At 41.5% G+C, this 15,713-nt stretch overlaps 1 protein-coding gene across 4 annotated transcripts in view; it reads left to right on the forward strand.

Moving 5' to 3' along the window:
• The window catches only part of LOC112139037 (disco-interacting protein 2 homolog C), a 65,267-nt gene that overhangs the window by 24,710 nt on the left and 24,844 nt on the right, over positions 1-15,713 (forward strand). For 3 of the 4 annotated variants that reach the window (XM_024261729.2, XM_036217378.1, XM_024261730.2), the window contains 13 exons: positions 619-915; positions 3,141-3,263; positions 4,764-4,910; positions 5,250-5,369; positions 6,341-6,538; positions 8,980-9,071; positions 11,719-11,829; positions 12,417-12,540; positions 12,726-12,835; positions 14,310-14,412; positions 14,492-14,556; positions 14,642-14,735; positions 14,830-14,949. In XM_024261729.2, the coding sequence (XP_024117497.1) occupies positions 619-915; positions 3,141-3,263; positions 4,764-4,910; positions 5,250-5,369; positions 6,341-6,538; positions 8,980-9,071; positions 11,719-11,829; positions 12,417-12,540; positions 12,726-12,835; positions 14,310-14,412; positions 14,492-14,556; positions 14,642-14,735; positions 14,830-14,949 (1,704 nt within the window). The remainder of the gene's footprint in view (positions 1-618; positions 916-3,140; positions 3,264-4,763; positions 4,911-5,249; positions 5,370-6,340; positions 6,539-8,979; positions 9,072-11,718; positions 11,830-12,416; positions 12,541-12,725; positions 12,836-14,309; positions 14,413-14,491; positions 14,557-14,641; positions 14,736-14,829; positions 14,950-15,713) is intronic. The other variant, XM_024261732.2, reaches the window with a different exon arrangement.

Here is a 15,713-nt window from a genome sequence, read left to right on the forward strand (position 1 = left end):
GCGACCTGTCCAGGGTGTACCCCGCCTTCGCCCATCAGCAGCCGGGATAGGCTCTGGCACCCCCGCGACCCCGAAAGGGACAAAGCGGTTGAGAAGATGGATGGATGGATGAGTTTTAACATGCATGTGTGGCATTTTTCTTCTGAAAGAGAAAAAATATACTAAGAAATCATTTTGTGTTTGAATTTCTGAGTATTTCTCCTTTTATATCACTGTCAAAGTGCCTGAAAAAAACTCTGTTTAAATTCTTGAGAAAAAAGCATGACTTTCAAGCACCCTTATGACATTTTTTTTTTTGTTTAAAAAAACATTCCCAGCAGTTTTTTAATTATGATATGAAGCTTTTAACCAAAATCCCACAATCTAAATGTCTAAAGTTGAAGCGATTCTGAAGCTGTGGGGTCAGAGAGCTTCACCTGGACAGTGCTGCTCGAGTCTGTCTGTTAGGGAAATAACTTTAGTTACTTTATGGATTGAGATGTTAAGGAACTTTTGTCCTGAGAACAATAACTGTAACCATTGAGTAGTTATTCAAGTTTAGTAAAGTGTTTGTTTTTCCTGGGATGTTGCAGTGAGTGGATTCTTCTATTAACTCTCCTTTGTGTCTGACCCTCACAGGTCTGTCCCCTCTGTGCTCAGACTCCTCGTCGGGCTCAGAGGAGGAGGCGGGGCCAGGCGACGACATGTCCAGCGTAGAACACTGGATGAGCCGCCCCTCCCAGCTCGGCCCCGCCCACCTGGGCTCCACCTCCTCCTCGTCCTCGTCCACGCAGAGCGGAGGCAGCGGGAACGCCGGGCGACTGGCCGACTCGCTGGCACACTCCCACCTGTCACACCTGGCGCACACACACCTTGGGCACGCGCACATGGGCCAGTCGCACCACCAGCAGAGCCACCTGTCGCAGTCGCATCACGGTGAGAGCCCTGCAGCTGTGGTCATTGGGCGTCTAAGAGACGGGAGGCTGAGGGTTTGTGCTCCTCAGCATGTGTGTTGGAAATCTGCTTAATTCATTCTACTGAAGTAAAATCCAAAGTTGATTCTGAAAAAAACTTGCTTTGTAGATGTTCAGGCTGCTGTTGTCTAGGCCTCACCGATCTCTGTCTTATCACACAGGAATAGATTTCTAACTCCAGTCAGTATGAAAGCTTTAAACTTGCAGTGATTCTGAAAACAGCTTTGGTTTTGTTTGTTGAACTGGTTCATCTCCTGTCTGGACATTGGGGTTTTTTAGAATTTGCATCAATCTTCAGTGAGTTGGCATGGCAACAGGAGGGGTTACCATGACAGTGATGGAATGAGCATTCAGATGCAGTTTGAATGAGAGCTCATCCAAACACCTCTGGGAAAATTGTTGTACAAACATGTTTTCCTCTCTCTGTTTGGAAAACCAGGAGAACCTTGAGACTTCAATTTGTGGAGAGAAGTTTAAGCTGTTTGAATCAAACTCAAAACTGAGATACTGCAGTCATTTCTAAGATGTAGCCCTGAAATGCGAATCACATCAACAAATCACTCAATTTAAAAACATATTAAAGATTAGACCAGGAGTGTCAAACTCAATCGCACAAGGGCTAAAATTCAAAACACACCTTAGGTCACGGACCGAACAGGATAAACATTTATTGAACATTTTAAAACTACATTTTTAAAACTTTAAAACTGTAACTTTTTAACATAATTATGAACTAGATATTTTTATTATTATTATTATTATTATTATTATTATTATTAACCTTTATTTAACCTGGGGTGGATCCCATTGAGATTTAAAACCTCTTTTTCAAGGGAGCCCTGGGGAGGAATCAATACAACAGATATATAGCATTACCTGTGATAATGCTAGTGTGAATTATGTAAAATGAATTTTAAACACTGAAGCTGATAGCCAGCTAAAATGTTAGCTAAATGCAAAATTAGCCTAGGGAAAAAAAAAAAGTAGGTTAGCCAAAACATGCATGTACCTGAAAAATAGCTAAACTTCAAAATAGCCTAAAAAATCTTAGTAAATGCCAAAATAGTCTTAAAATGTCAATGTCAATTTTTAAAACTAACTTTTTAACATAATTATGAATAATAAAAAGCCAGGAATATTATTCAATAATAAATCTACGTAGAACTTAAATAACTTTCAATATTTTACTGTCCATAAAAATATGTTGTCAAAGAAATAAGCACAAGATAACATCGGGCCATTAATAACAATAACATAAAATGATCTGGAGGGCCGGATCCGGCCCCCGCGCTTTGACTTTGTAACACGTGGATTAGAACAGTAATACATAAAGCAAAACAAATTAAATAAAAACATTACATTGTAGAAATAAATACAAAGTTCAAGAAACTAAAATGTAATTCAAAAAAGTAAAACACAATAATAAAATACTGGAAAAAAATAGGAAACATTTTTGAAGACAAAAATAATTTCCTGAAATCAAAATGATGTCAAAAACTGAAACTCAACAATAAACCAGAAAAGGTTGGTATGGGACATCAGGGATTTAATGAGGATGTTTATTCACCTTTTCAACCAGGAGTTTATCAGACATGGAAATATCGTCAGAAAGATTTACTCATGGTTCTCACCACAAAGGTTTAGTGATCAATCCACTCTTCACCACGTTCAGACTCCTTCTGCTTCCCCTCTTCTTCAAAACTCATCCAATCAGGGATGTCCTGCAGTATCCATCTTTTTCCAGTTCATTGTTTTGTTTCATTTTTTAACTTCTTCTTTTGATTTCTGGAGAATTATTACGTTTCTGGAATTTAGTTTTGATTTCCAAAATGTAATCTTTGTTTGTGTGTTGCTTTTTTGGTTGTAATCTTTTAAAATGTTTCTGCGTTGACTGCTTTGTTGATGTGATTGACACTTCAGGGCCACCGTATGAAATAGATTTTAAATTTGCACCAACAGAAACTGACCTATGAGCAATCCCTCACAAACTCCTCCATGAGAAATCCAGCTGGGCTTTGATTAGGAGTTTGATGAAAGTCTTGAGGAAAAAAGCAGATTTTTGAGATAAACTAGAAACAAAGTGAGCACATTGAACTTATTACACATACACTTACACATATTTGCTCAGGGTTGGTCCTTGTTGAAATGAGTGTGGGTGAGTGACCCGCCTGTGCTCCGGGCCTGCAGGAATCGGACACCTGTCCCTGAAGAGGAAGGGGGCTCTGAGTGTGGCGGAGAACGGCGGATCTCTGCGGCGTTCCTGCGAGTTTGGATCGGACATGTTGTGGCCGCCGCCTCTGGAGTCAGAGGGTGAGTGCAGCGAAAAGTCTGAACCAGCTCAGCCTTTATTTGTCTAAACCAGGAGTCCCCAAACTACAGCCCGCCTGCACATCTGGCCTGGCCCCCCAAATACTATCAGAGACTCATGATTTTTACTTTTTCTCAATCTGGCTGATTGAGACTCACATAGTATGTGACTTGTTTTATTACATTTGTGCAGTCTGAACATGACAGGAGAGGATAGACTATTTATTGGTTTACTTTTAAAAATGATTTTTTTCTGTGAAGATTACATAAATTAACTAGAAAAGTTGCATTACCTGAGATAATGCTAGTATGAATGTTTTTTGCTGAAAGTGGTAGCTGAAGATGCTGAAGCTTTTTGCTGAAAATGGTGACGCAATTTACTTTAATTGCTGAAGGGATTTGCTGAAAATACAAAGCTATTTACAAAATGTTAAATTTGCTAAAAAAAATTATAAAATCTAATAAATAACCATGAAAGAGGGCTGAAGTTTATCTACATTTCTGAACAATTGTAGTAAAATTGCTTAAGAATCCCTAATGTAGCTTTTGTTTGTTGCTTAAATATGAGCTAAACTCATAATTAGCCCAAAAACCCTAATAGATTCAAAATTAGCCAAAAAGAGCTAGCTTGTTGCTTAATACTAGCTAAACTCCAAAACAGCCTAAAATTCCTCAGTAAACTAAATTAATCAAAACGTTAGCCTGTTGTTAAAATATTAGCTAAACTCCAAATTAGCATAAGAAAACTTTAGTAGATGTCAAATTACCCAAAACAGCTAGCATGTTGCTTAAATACTAGCTACACTCTAAAATAGCCTAAAATTTCTCAGTAAACAAAAATAGTAAAAAAAAGTTGTTCTGATGCTCAGACAGAAGCTAAACTCTAAATTAGCCTTAAAAACCCCAGTACATAATGAATTAGCCTAAAATGTTAGCATGTTGCTAAAATATTAGCCAAACTCCAAATTTTTACCAAGCATTCACACAATTATTTAAAATTTGATTATGTGTGGCTTTTTGGAAAACATAAATGTATCCGCTTAAGCTGATTGTTGCACTTTTGTGTGAGTCTACAAACCGACCCGGCCCCACATCAGACAGGAACACAGTATGTGGCCCTCACAAGAAAAAGTTTGGGGAACCCTGGTCTAAACTGGTCTTTTTCCAACACTAAATCACTTGGTGACAGTTTGAGGAAATCTGATGAAGTCGGCAAATTCATCAGATCTGAACGAAACCTGAAGATTTCTCCTGTTTGACAAATAGTGCTTTTAAATCAGCTGCAGGTTGAACAGAAGCCTGTCCATGGCAGACTGCTCTGACTCCTGCATTTCTGACCCAATTAGCTTTGGCACAAAATGGCTCTCAAACACGTCTAACTGAGCGTGCAGACAATCAAGAGAGGCACTTGACAAACACTGGGCCGGTAGAGATGAACGATGAGTCAGCGCCTGTTTGTTGCCTCCGCCTCCATCTGGTCGCCTCATCCTCCTCTGTTTTTAGAGAACCACTCGGCCCCGCCGGACGTGACGGGATACTCCTCGGACTCCTCCCACTCCCATGTGGAGCGCCACCACATGTCCAACATGGGAACCATCGCCAGGAACACGCAGAAGTACGGAAACGCGGAGCGCATGGAGACGGGCGATGGTAAGAGGGGTCTCCTGCCGGGGTCAGTGTCAGACCGAGTCAAAGCACAGAAAAAAAGACAAAGTACAGAAACTCTTTAATCAGGAGGAGTGCTCAAATTGGACCTTAGAGAAGCAGCCAATCACAGGCTTTCTGTTTTCTGACCCTTTATCTTACGCAAAGCTGACAGAGCACCTTTGTTGTTTGGAAGCTGCCGCACAATCACACACTCACACTGACACGAGCGAGCGGCTAAGATCAGACAGATCCACGGAGGCCGTCCTCAGCTCTGAGCTCGCTCTGAACCATGATCCGCCATGTCAGATATTCAGGCTTGTCTTTCCACTGGGATGTTTCCAGGTGTTCCGGTCAGCAGTCGTGTGTCGGCTAAGATCCAGCAGCTTGTTAACACTCTGAAGCAGCCTCGCAGACCGCCACTACGAGAGTTCTTTGTCGATGACTTCGATGAGCTTCTCGAGGGTTAGAAACTGTCTTTTGTCTGTTTGGCATTCTGTCTCTCCATCTGTCTGTCCATTGTGATCTGACTAACTCTCATGATGAGTGTGCATGACTGTCCTTGGCTCACAAACGCGCTCAGATTTAGCTTCACAGGAGCGACGCATGTCCACTGCAGCTTCCTCCTGCACATGCAAGTTTAGCGTCAGAGAAGCAGCTGAAGGTTAAGGGACGACTGTTGGAGCTCTGAGGAGTTCTTTGTGAGTGCAGGGCAGAAATAAGCTTGTCATCTCCCAGAATGATGGCAGTGAGCTGAGACCGGAGCTTCAGACTGCAGCTGGACGCAGAGCAGTGGGCCTGTAGCGGGCCCACTGCAGACCGCAGCGGTGGAGCGGCTTTCGGAGGGCATCTCTGCGCCTCTTCGACACCTAAAACTGATAGTTAGTCAGGTGAAGCAACATCAGAGGCATGTTTTACCATCATTATTGTCTACATCTGGACCAGCGTTTTCACCCTAAAATCACACACCTGCACCTAAACAACCTTTTTGTTTAAACAAAAGTGTTGCTGTTCAGCTGATGCGCTTTGAGTAATAAATTAATTCCTAAAGGGTGTTTGACCCTAAAGAGCATCATCATTCGGCCTCCACTCCGAGTCAATCTCTGTTTCCATTTACAGAACAGATAATGAGAATCATTGATAACTACTGAACCATTAGAGAAAGATAACTGTGGGGTCTGTCAGTTCATCTCCCGTTCGTTTTATCACTTCAATAACCTGTTTGCATGAGGAGAGAACTCTAAGCTCATGTCATTCTCATGAAGGGCTGAACTGAAGGCTGCCGTGGTTCCAGCCTGCTGCTGCACCACTGTCTTAACACCTCGGTTAATGAACGGATGAATGAATGCATGTCTGCCTCTGCCCCGCCCCTCTTCAGACCTGTCCCCGCTCTGGAGCCCCCACACTCACAACTTCATCTTTGTGCTCGTCTCCAGTCCAGCAGCCGGACCCCAACCAGCCCCGACCGGAGGGGGCAGAGATGATGCCGGTTCGTGGCGAGCCGTTGGGGGTGGTGACCAACTGGCCCCCCTCCCTGGAGGCTGCGCTGCAGCGCTGGGGGACCATCTCTCCAAAAGCCCCCTGCCTGACCAGCCTGGACACGGCAGGGAAGCCCCTCTACGTGCTCACCTATGGTGAGAAGACACTTCCTTCACTCTTAAACAAAAACTCTTCAGTGATAAAAGCTTAAAGTTCTCCAATGAAAATTCTGTTTTTTAGAGTTTCTAACATGTCTGTGAGTCATTTTTCTTCTGAAAGAGAACAAATGTAATAAGAAATCGTTTTGTTTTTACATTTCAGAGTATTTCTCCTCTTAAATCAATCAAAGTGTCTTGGACAGACTCTGTTTGAATGAATGATCTTCTTTCCATCAACAGCTCTGCTGCACATGCACTAAACCCTCATCTGTTCCTAGTGTCTAGTTCAGGTTCTGGAGAAGAGAAGATGGTATCTTCACATTGACTGCAGTCAAATGAGCCGCCGTTCACATTTCTGTGGTCAAATCAGCATCACTGGATTTTTGGTGTGAGTTTCATCCAATACTTACGGTAGCAGGACTGAGAACGCTGGAAAATCTCCACCAGACTCCACGGAGCTTCTTGATGTGACCACGGAAATGTGAACGGCGGCTCATTTGACCGCAGTTGGAAAGGATTGTAAATCAATGAAAGAGCATTTTGATGTTAGCTTTGATTATTTTATCAAGAACTCTGAGAAACCAATGGATTGGTCACAGAAACGTCAGTAGCACTCCAAAAGCCACGCCCCCTCAGAGGAGGTTTTAGAATCAGAGGCTTCAGATCAATTGTCTTTAAATGTGTAACATGTTTGAGTAAACAGCAATTGGTTTTTGGTTTATCCTGTTAGTGTCGAAGTCAGATGGAATATCCAGTCAGGAACTCCTTCCAGAGCAGCAGCAGCTCTGGAATATCTCCGGAATGTCAGGATTTGGATTCCACTGTTTCAAAACATTTCAATTCACTTAATGTTCAAAGTTTCATAAATGTGCTTACAACTCCACAAAAAGTAGGAGCAGAGGCAGCAAAAACACAAAGCAAAAAACAAAGCAGCTTAGAGTTTAAATGTTAACTTCATTGATTTTCCAAAAGTCTTTGTGGGAAAATCTTCTTCTCAAAAATCATTCATCTGCAGGCTTTTTCCTTTGTTTCAGTTCAGAGCGAAGTTGCACTAAAACTGAATCTGAGGTTCAGGATCAGCTTCTATGTATTAATTTTGTTTGTATTGGTTCCACATTCTTGTTATTTTGTTGTAAGATTACAGCAGCTCAGATGCCGGTGACCCCTTTAATCAATGACTTCCATGATCTAACCCTCCAAATCTGAGACCTGACTTTGCACAAGTAGCTAAAGTTATCTTTAATCTCCTAATAATGGAAAATATATCTGCTACTTTCTTAACCCTTTAACACAGGAGCTCCAGTGTTTATGTTCTTTGATTTACTGTAACTTTCGAGCCGCTTTTCTCCTTCAGAATCTACTGGAATGATCGTGTTAATGGTTGAAAAGTTACAGTACGTTAAAGATTCTGTGTTTAAGTGTCACCATCGACGCCTCAGCTGTTAAAGGATTAAAGCACGACTGCAAAATTGAAAGCTCCAAGCTAACAAAGTTAACTAAAAAGCAAACATATTTGGAAAGTTTCTTTTAGCAGAAAAGATCCAAAGAGGAAACAGACGACTTCAAAATAAAAGAAATCTGCATTTAACAGACAGAAGCAGGAGTCTTTACTCCATTATTGTGACGGTTGTTCCTACAGACCATAATAATAATATAGATATTCATCAACCAGCTGTCTAATGTCTCAAGAAAGTTGTTCAAGTAGTGGATTCGTCTGTTATTATGTTTAGAAAATACAGTTTTAGTAACTTTTTTTTACTTAATCCGTCGCACTTTCAACGTCTGATTTTGTAGCTTCCACTTTAACAGTTGTAGGTTGTCAGACAAAATCTAAATCACATTTTATTTGATCTTACATGAAATCTAGTTTACAAATAAAGATGTTTTACAGAGGATGAAGATAAACATTACCCTCAAAAGTTAAGAGAAACTGGAAAAAAAATACAAAAAATTGAACGCTCACTTTAGGATTGTGTCTGTGAAAATATTAAAGCGGTCCAGGACCTGAAAAAAGTTGAACGATTTGAGCTGTGGTTTGTTTGGTTCTTCAGACTTGATATTATTCTGACTGTGATCCATTAAGAATGACCAGAATATTCAGGAATGTTGCTCTGATTTGGATGCAGGAAACTAAAAAGATGGAGAAACAAATGAACTATAGAAATCCTCATAGAGAAAAGATGAATTAAAGTCCTCTTCAAGTGAGGGACTTCCCTGTGACATAAGTAAACAGACCTTCCCCCTTTTTTCCTTTGTTCAGCAGCAGTCCAGCAGCCTCACATTCTCCAAGTTAAATCCAGTGTTTTCTTATTCATTAAAAGCTAACCTAAAATTTAAAAAATGAACACAATTACTGCGGAGAGTTGTCTGCTTTTTGCTGAAAGTGAACAGAAAGAATCCCTCCGTGTGTCAGCTCTCTGTCCTCCGTCTCCCTGCAGGGAAGCTGTGGTCTCGCAGCATCAAGCTTGCCTACAACATCCTCCACAAACTGGGCAGCAAGCAGGAGCCCATGGTGCGACCAGGCGACCGGGTGAGTCACGCTCCACCACCAGCACGCTCCAGCTGTCCCAGCGAACACTCAGCTGTCCTCGTTCACATCCACGGTCATTCTAACTTTATGAAATGTTTCATTTAGAAAGTGGAGAAGATGAAGTAACTTGAAGGGGAATGAAATTATGACATTTTTTCTTCAGTCTTTTCGGAGCTTCTTTTGATTTTCATTTTGATTTAGAATTTCACAAATTTAACTTTTTCATTTCAAAACAACGGGAAATTAGTCTTCACATTTTCATTACAAAATCAATGTTTCACAAAGCAGTTGACTTAAACTGACAAAATAGAAAATTTTACAATTAAATGTTACATTTTTACTAGAGCCAGGAATTAATGAAAAATAAGTTAAGTTATTAATTGCAAATCTGGAAAAATGTATCGTTATTTATCGCCTTTTTTAGAGTATTTTCCCAGACACTTTTTTTCTGCAAATAATCATAAAATGAAATCACACACAAAATTGTACATTTAGAACATTTATTTGTAACCCTTTTCAATCTAGGGTCTAAAACTAAGTTTTTGTCTAAAATTGAATTTTCTGTATTTTCAGTTTGATAGACTACCTGCTGCTTATTTGGTATCATTTTAATCAGCACAAACTCTCCTATGTGACTCTACCTTTATTTAGTCATTTTTCCATGTTGTATTCACACACTGGACATAAAATCATGAAAAAACAGAAAATTCCATAAGGAAAAATAGGATTGTTTAACAAACTGGTTTCACAACAAAGAATGAAAGTTTTAGTTGAAATTTTATAAAAGCAACAAGCATAAAATTTGTCAACAAACTAATCAACATGTTTTTGAGTGAAAAAACAAACAAAAAATCCAGGCTAAAGTCTCACCAGGCAGCCCAAAAAACAAGAATATCTCACTGCTGTCACTGCTGTCTTTTTTACATTTTTCCTGGAATTTAGTTTTTTTCAGCTTTTTCTTTTTTTTCTCATAAATTTTCTTTATTGCGTTTGTAAAAAATGATAAAACATTTTTTTGGGTAGAATTTTGATCCAGTTGGATTTCAGGTCAGCTCAGCTGGAATCTACACACGTGGGGGCGTGTCCGTCCATTCTGAACGGCTCACCTCCTGCGGCGTCAGTGGGCGGGACTTTTGGGGTAAACCGGGAGTTACTGCAATTTTTAGACAACACCGGTGCTTGTTATTGTAGAAAATTCATGTCAGTCCTCATCCCAAAATACAATAATGGTCTTTTTCCTTGTTGGATTTCTAATAGCAGACAGCTCCGTTTGGCTCCGCCCCCAGAGCAGATGCACTGCTGCTGCATTACAGGCGTCAGATGGACTTTCATTCTCCGCCTTATTTATTAAAATAAATGATCGGGTTTGTCCAAAAACTGCAAATAAATGCCATATTATCTCTTTGATTTGGTATAATCTGACTAACAGAATGTAAAAAAAGTTCCAGTTTATTTTAGACAGAGTTTTATTACGCTGATCTCACAGCAGGACGCCTGAGTGTGATTAATAAATGTTAATGAACTAATTATGTTCTATCTAAAATCTAATGAAATATTTTTTAACAAAGTAAAACAGTAAGTTTCCCTAATGAAAAAACATTTATTTAAAGAGTCGATTCAGTTTGATTAAACCATTTTTACATCCATCTATAATGATACATATTATTATGCTGGAGTTATTTTTACATCGGACTGATGGAATAGAACAGAATGCTGACAGAATTTTCTCAAACAGCTCCAGCAGATACTAAGGTTAAGGCTGCTGTTGCTCTAGTTTCTCATTATTTTCTTATTCTTGGGCGGCTATGGTGCAGCGGTCGACCTCTGATCGTGCCACTCCTGCCTTGCCCGCCCATGTGTCAAAGTGACACTGAACCCATAATGCTCCTGGTGGTGATAGATTGGTGCCAGTGTTCAGCAGAGGAGCCACCATCAGTGTATGAACGTGTGAATGTGTCTGTGACTGTAAAGCAGTTCTGGTCTTCAAGGAAGGTCGAAAAGCACTAAACGTTTATACACCATTTACCAGCCAAAATAATCAAATGTTGTATATTAATGTTGCACAATAATTCTTTTCTAGCTTTTTGGATTATTTTCACATTTACTAAGATTGTTTAGCTACATGATCGCTGTTTTGGCTAATTTAGGCTTTTTTAAAAAGTTTTTTGGATTATTTTGGAGTTCGGCTAATATTTGCACGCTAAATGTTTTGGGTAATTTAGGCTTTTTTCTGTTTTTTTAGTTTAGCTTTTTTCTCAGCTACATGCTACCTGTTTTAGCTAACCTAAGTGTTTTATTTTATTTTTTTTTAAGTTTTTAGGGTAATTTGGGATTTAGTTAATATTTTAGCTGGCTATCAATTTCAGCATTTTCAGCTATCAGCACTATCATCTTCAGTGGCCAAATTCATCTTCCAGCATTTACACTAGTGGTATTGCAGGTAATGCTATATATCTAGTTCATAATTATGTTAAAAAGTTACAGTTTTAATGTTTTAAAATTTTAGTTTTAGAGTGTTCAATGTTGATCCTGTTCGACCTAAGGTGTGTTTTGGATTCTGGCCCCCCGTGTGATTGAGTTTGACACTCCTGATCTAAACGAAGTCCCAGCATGTGATGGTGTTTGTCCTCCTGTCTTCCTCCTGTAGGTGGCGCTGGTGTATCCTAACAATGATCCCGTGGCCTTCATGGTGGCCTTCTATGGCTGTCTGCTGGCGGAGGTCGTTCCTGTTCCCATAGAGGTGCCGCTCAGTCGGAAGGTACATCATGAAGCCCAGCGACTCTTTCTGTTTGCTGTCATTCAGCCTCTGAAGGGTTCGATTCCGGCTGAAGTTCAGCGGATCTGACCTCTGACAGCTGTTGATAGCAAATGTTATCCTCCAGACGTGCCCCTCTGCTGTCTCAGCTCGCCGTGGACATGTCAGTGTGTTCTGGAGCTGTTTGGAGCTTCAGCTGTTTTTCTGGGAGATTCGTTCAGTCTGAAAACATGTCAGACATGCGGCCGTTACAGATAGACGCCAGAACAGCTGATGAACGTTGCTGTGCCTCAGCGTACGGCCGAGACTCTTAACATCTCTGCTCACATGGTCCATCAGGGACACTGCCTTTGCAGCGTTGCCATGGTAACCCACTGATTACTCGCTGCGGTACAAGAAAGCATTTGCTGCATGTCAGCTTCCTCCCTTGAACCCCTTCCCCCCGCCTGCAGTGCAGCAGTCTCCATGTTCTCCTCTCCACTCCTGGAAGCACAAACTCCCCAAATGTTTTTATACCGTTTTGTGCGGAGGAAGCTGCAACAGGTTGTGTTTTTTTTTCACCGTGTTTTTAGTTTTCTCTGCTCCAACAGGATGCCGGCAGTCAGCAGATCGGATTCCTATTGGGCAGCTGCGGTGTTGCCGTGGCGCTGACCAGCGATGCCTGCCATAAAGGCCTCCCCAAGAGCGCAACAGGGGAGATCCCACAGTTCAAAGGTGACAGCCAGGTTCATCAGTCATTGCAGGCTTTGAAAAGCCCCATGGAGGGGGGGGGTGACTCGTCTTTGTGCCTTTTAATGAGAGCATGACTTCACGCCCTAATGAAGCTGCTCAGAGGCCTGATGTGTCACTGCGGTCTGAGCGAAGGCAGCATGTGTAAAAACCTCGGCTCTGCCCCACAGGTTGGCCCAAACTGCTGTGGATTGTGACGGAGTCGAAGCACCTTTCCAAACCCCCCAGGGACTGGTTTCCTCACATTAAAGATGCAAATAACGACACGGCTTACATCGAGGTGAGCAGACCTCCAGCTCCACTTGTAGCTGTAGAGAAAGATTGAACCTGGACTGAAGCGAGGACAATGATGGAGATGCAGAGTGCTGCCGCTAAAGTAACTGCGTTCAGAAATGACCTTACACTGGCTCACTGGTTTAATAGCAAATGTACATCACAGTTCCCTCGTTCATCACAGGAGATACGTTCTAAAAATAACCCGTGATGGATGGAATCCCCGAAGTAGGAGTACAGATGTTTATGGCTGTAAAACTCCTCCCCTCAGAGACAGACATGAACATTTTCACAGTCTTCTCTGTTGTTTAACCCTCTAACACCGGAGCTCCAGTCTTTATGTTCTTTGATTTAGTGTAACTTTTCAAACGTTAACATGATAATTCTGGTAGATTCAAAATCTAGTGGAATTATCGTGGTAACGTTCTAAAAGTTACAGTATGTTAAATATTTTGTGTTCAAGCGTCAACGGCAATGTCTCAGGTGTTAAAGGGTTAAAGTTCATACCTTCATAGAAAAATACATCCAGGATTATAGAAGAAAAATAAAGATCTGATCGTGATTAAGGATTCATGTAAATTTTAAAAGCTGAATGAGTTCTGTATAGAAGACATGGCGCTGAAGATATTGATTGACAGGCTCTACAGCCAATCACAATGCGGTCTGAACTATGGGTGTCAAACTCAATCACACAGATGGCCAAAATCCAAAACACACTTTAGGTGACGGGGCGAACAGGATAAACATTTACTGAAACTACATTCTTAAAAATTTAAAACTGTAACTTTTTAACATAATTATGAACTAGATTTAAAGTATTACCTGCGATAATGCTAGTGTGAATGCTGTAAGCTGAATTTGGCCGCTGAAGATGCTAATGCTGATTCCTGAAGATGCTGAAGCTGATAGGCAGCTAAAATATTAGCTAAATACAAAATTAGCCTTAAAAGGCTTTTGGTTCAAAATTCTCTGATTCAGATCAAAAAGCACAAATAAATGAAATGAAGGAACACATCTTTCATTTTCTGTGTCACAGAAGAATTTCTGCTTTTGCTCCTTTTTCCCTTCAGCCTGTGTTATGCTTTCTGCAGCTTCATTGTTCATGAGAAAAGCCACAGAGTACAGTTGGTTTCAGTGAGAGCTGCAGAGAGCTCCACTCAGCTGTGAACAGCTTTCACGTCACGCCCTGCCTTCTGTGGACTCCACAGCTGAGCGAGCACACCAGAGCAGGCCGCTGCAGACATCCAGCAGAACAGCTTATGCATGTTAACATCTCCAGCAATGAGAAAAACACTGACTGCTGCTGTCACTGATCTGTGGATAAAACCATCATCAGATTTGCTGCTGCTGACAGAAAGTTAAAGTAAAGGTCTAAAAAATAAGACAGAAGTCTAAATCCTGTCCTGAACAGGAAGGTCTTCAATTCAAATTCTCTTCATTGTCGTTTGAAATCTTCTGATTCTTCTGGTGTTTCCTGGCAGTATAAAACCTGTAAGGACGGCAGCGTGCTGGGAGTCACGGTGACGAGGATCGCCCTGCTCACTCACTGCCAGGCTCTCACCCAGTCCTGCAGCTACACTGAGGGTATGCACTCACAGGCGCCGCACCGCTCTGCCTGCAAGACCAGACTGAGGGTTTAATCCTTTGTGCCCTCTGTCTGCAGCTGAGACCATCGTGAACGTCTTAGACTTCAAGAAGGATGTGGGGCTGTGGCACGGCATCCTGACGGTGAGCTCAAAGCGCCGCGTGATTCACTTCCTCTGCTGCAGGTCTGAAATGAGATTCTCCCTTTGAATGTGATGTGGTTCTGCAGAGTGTGATGAACATGATGCACGTGATCAGCGTTCCATACTCGCTGATGAAGGTCAACCCGCTGTCGTGGATCCAGAAAGTCTGCCAGTTTAAAGGTCAGGTTCACCTGCAGCTGCGTGGCCTCGCTGTTGTCTCTGCTGCAGATCAGATCTGGTTTCAGTCTGTGTGTCTGTGTGTGGAATCCTGCAGCCAAGGTGGCGTGTGTGAAGTCCAGAGACATGCACTGGGCGCTGGTGGCCCACAAAGACCAGAAGGACATCAACCTGAGCTCGCTGCGCATGCTGCTGGTGGCCGACGGATCAAACCCCTGTGAGTCCGCTGCAGCACAGCTCTGTCTGGCTCTGAGGAGCTCTGCAGACAGGGCATACTGGGGAGATGGGGGGGTTCTCTGGGGACGGAGAGAAACTGGGTCATTCCACAAGAATAGAGCGGGATGTGTTCCACTGTCCACATTTACAGCATTAGAAGGTTTTCAGCAGGATGGAACAAAACCAGGAGAACTCAAAACATTCAATATTTCAACAAATGTTTCTGTGCAGTGTCATTGTTTAGATGACCTGCAGCTGTAACACTCCAGGTATGTGAAAATGAGACTAAAAGTTTCATTCTTCCAGACGTTTTATTTTTTATACTCACATTTCTGCTTCATTTCTTTAACGTCTTTGTTTGCTCCATTCAACAAGTTACTTGACTAGAGATGACATGCTAGCTTGTTGCGTAAGCAAAGTCAGATGCCATATTGGATATGTCCAGATGTCTGTTTACTGCTGTGTTACAACTGCACAAACAGATCTGGAAAAACTAGAACGTGACTTTTCACTAGTAAATTATTGCTGTCAGCTGATAATGGAGAACTTCTAGAAAACGTTAGAACAAGATCTGAGTGAGTTTACTCTCAGTAAGGAACGTTTATCTTGTAGTCTATCCAAAGTCAATGACAGATTTAGACTTCTCACTATTTCTTCGTTTTCTAGCAGGACCATCGATCTTTATGTTTTATAGAGGATGATGGTGGTATTTTTATGTGTGTTAGACCTCAGATCAGACCATAGAACCTGTCATATGAAAGACCG

This window comes from Oryzias melastigma, linkage group LG20 (assembly GCF_002922805.2).
Source record: "Oryzias melastigma strain HK-1 linkage group LG20, ASM292280v2, whole genome shotgun sequence".
NCBI classification, from domain to species: Eukaryota; Metazoa; Chordata; class Actinopteri; order Beloniformes; family Adrianichthyidae; genus Oryzias; species Oryzias melastigma.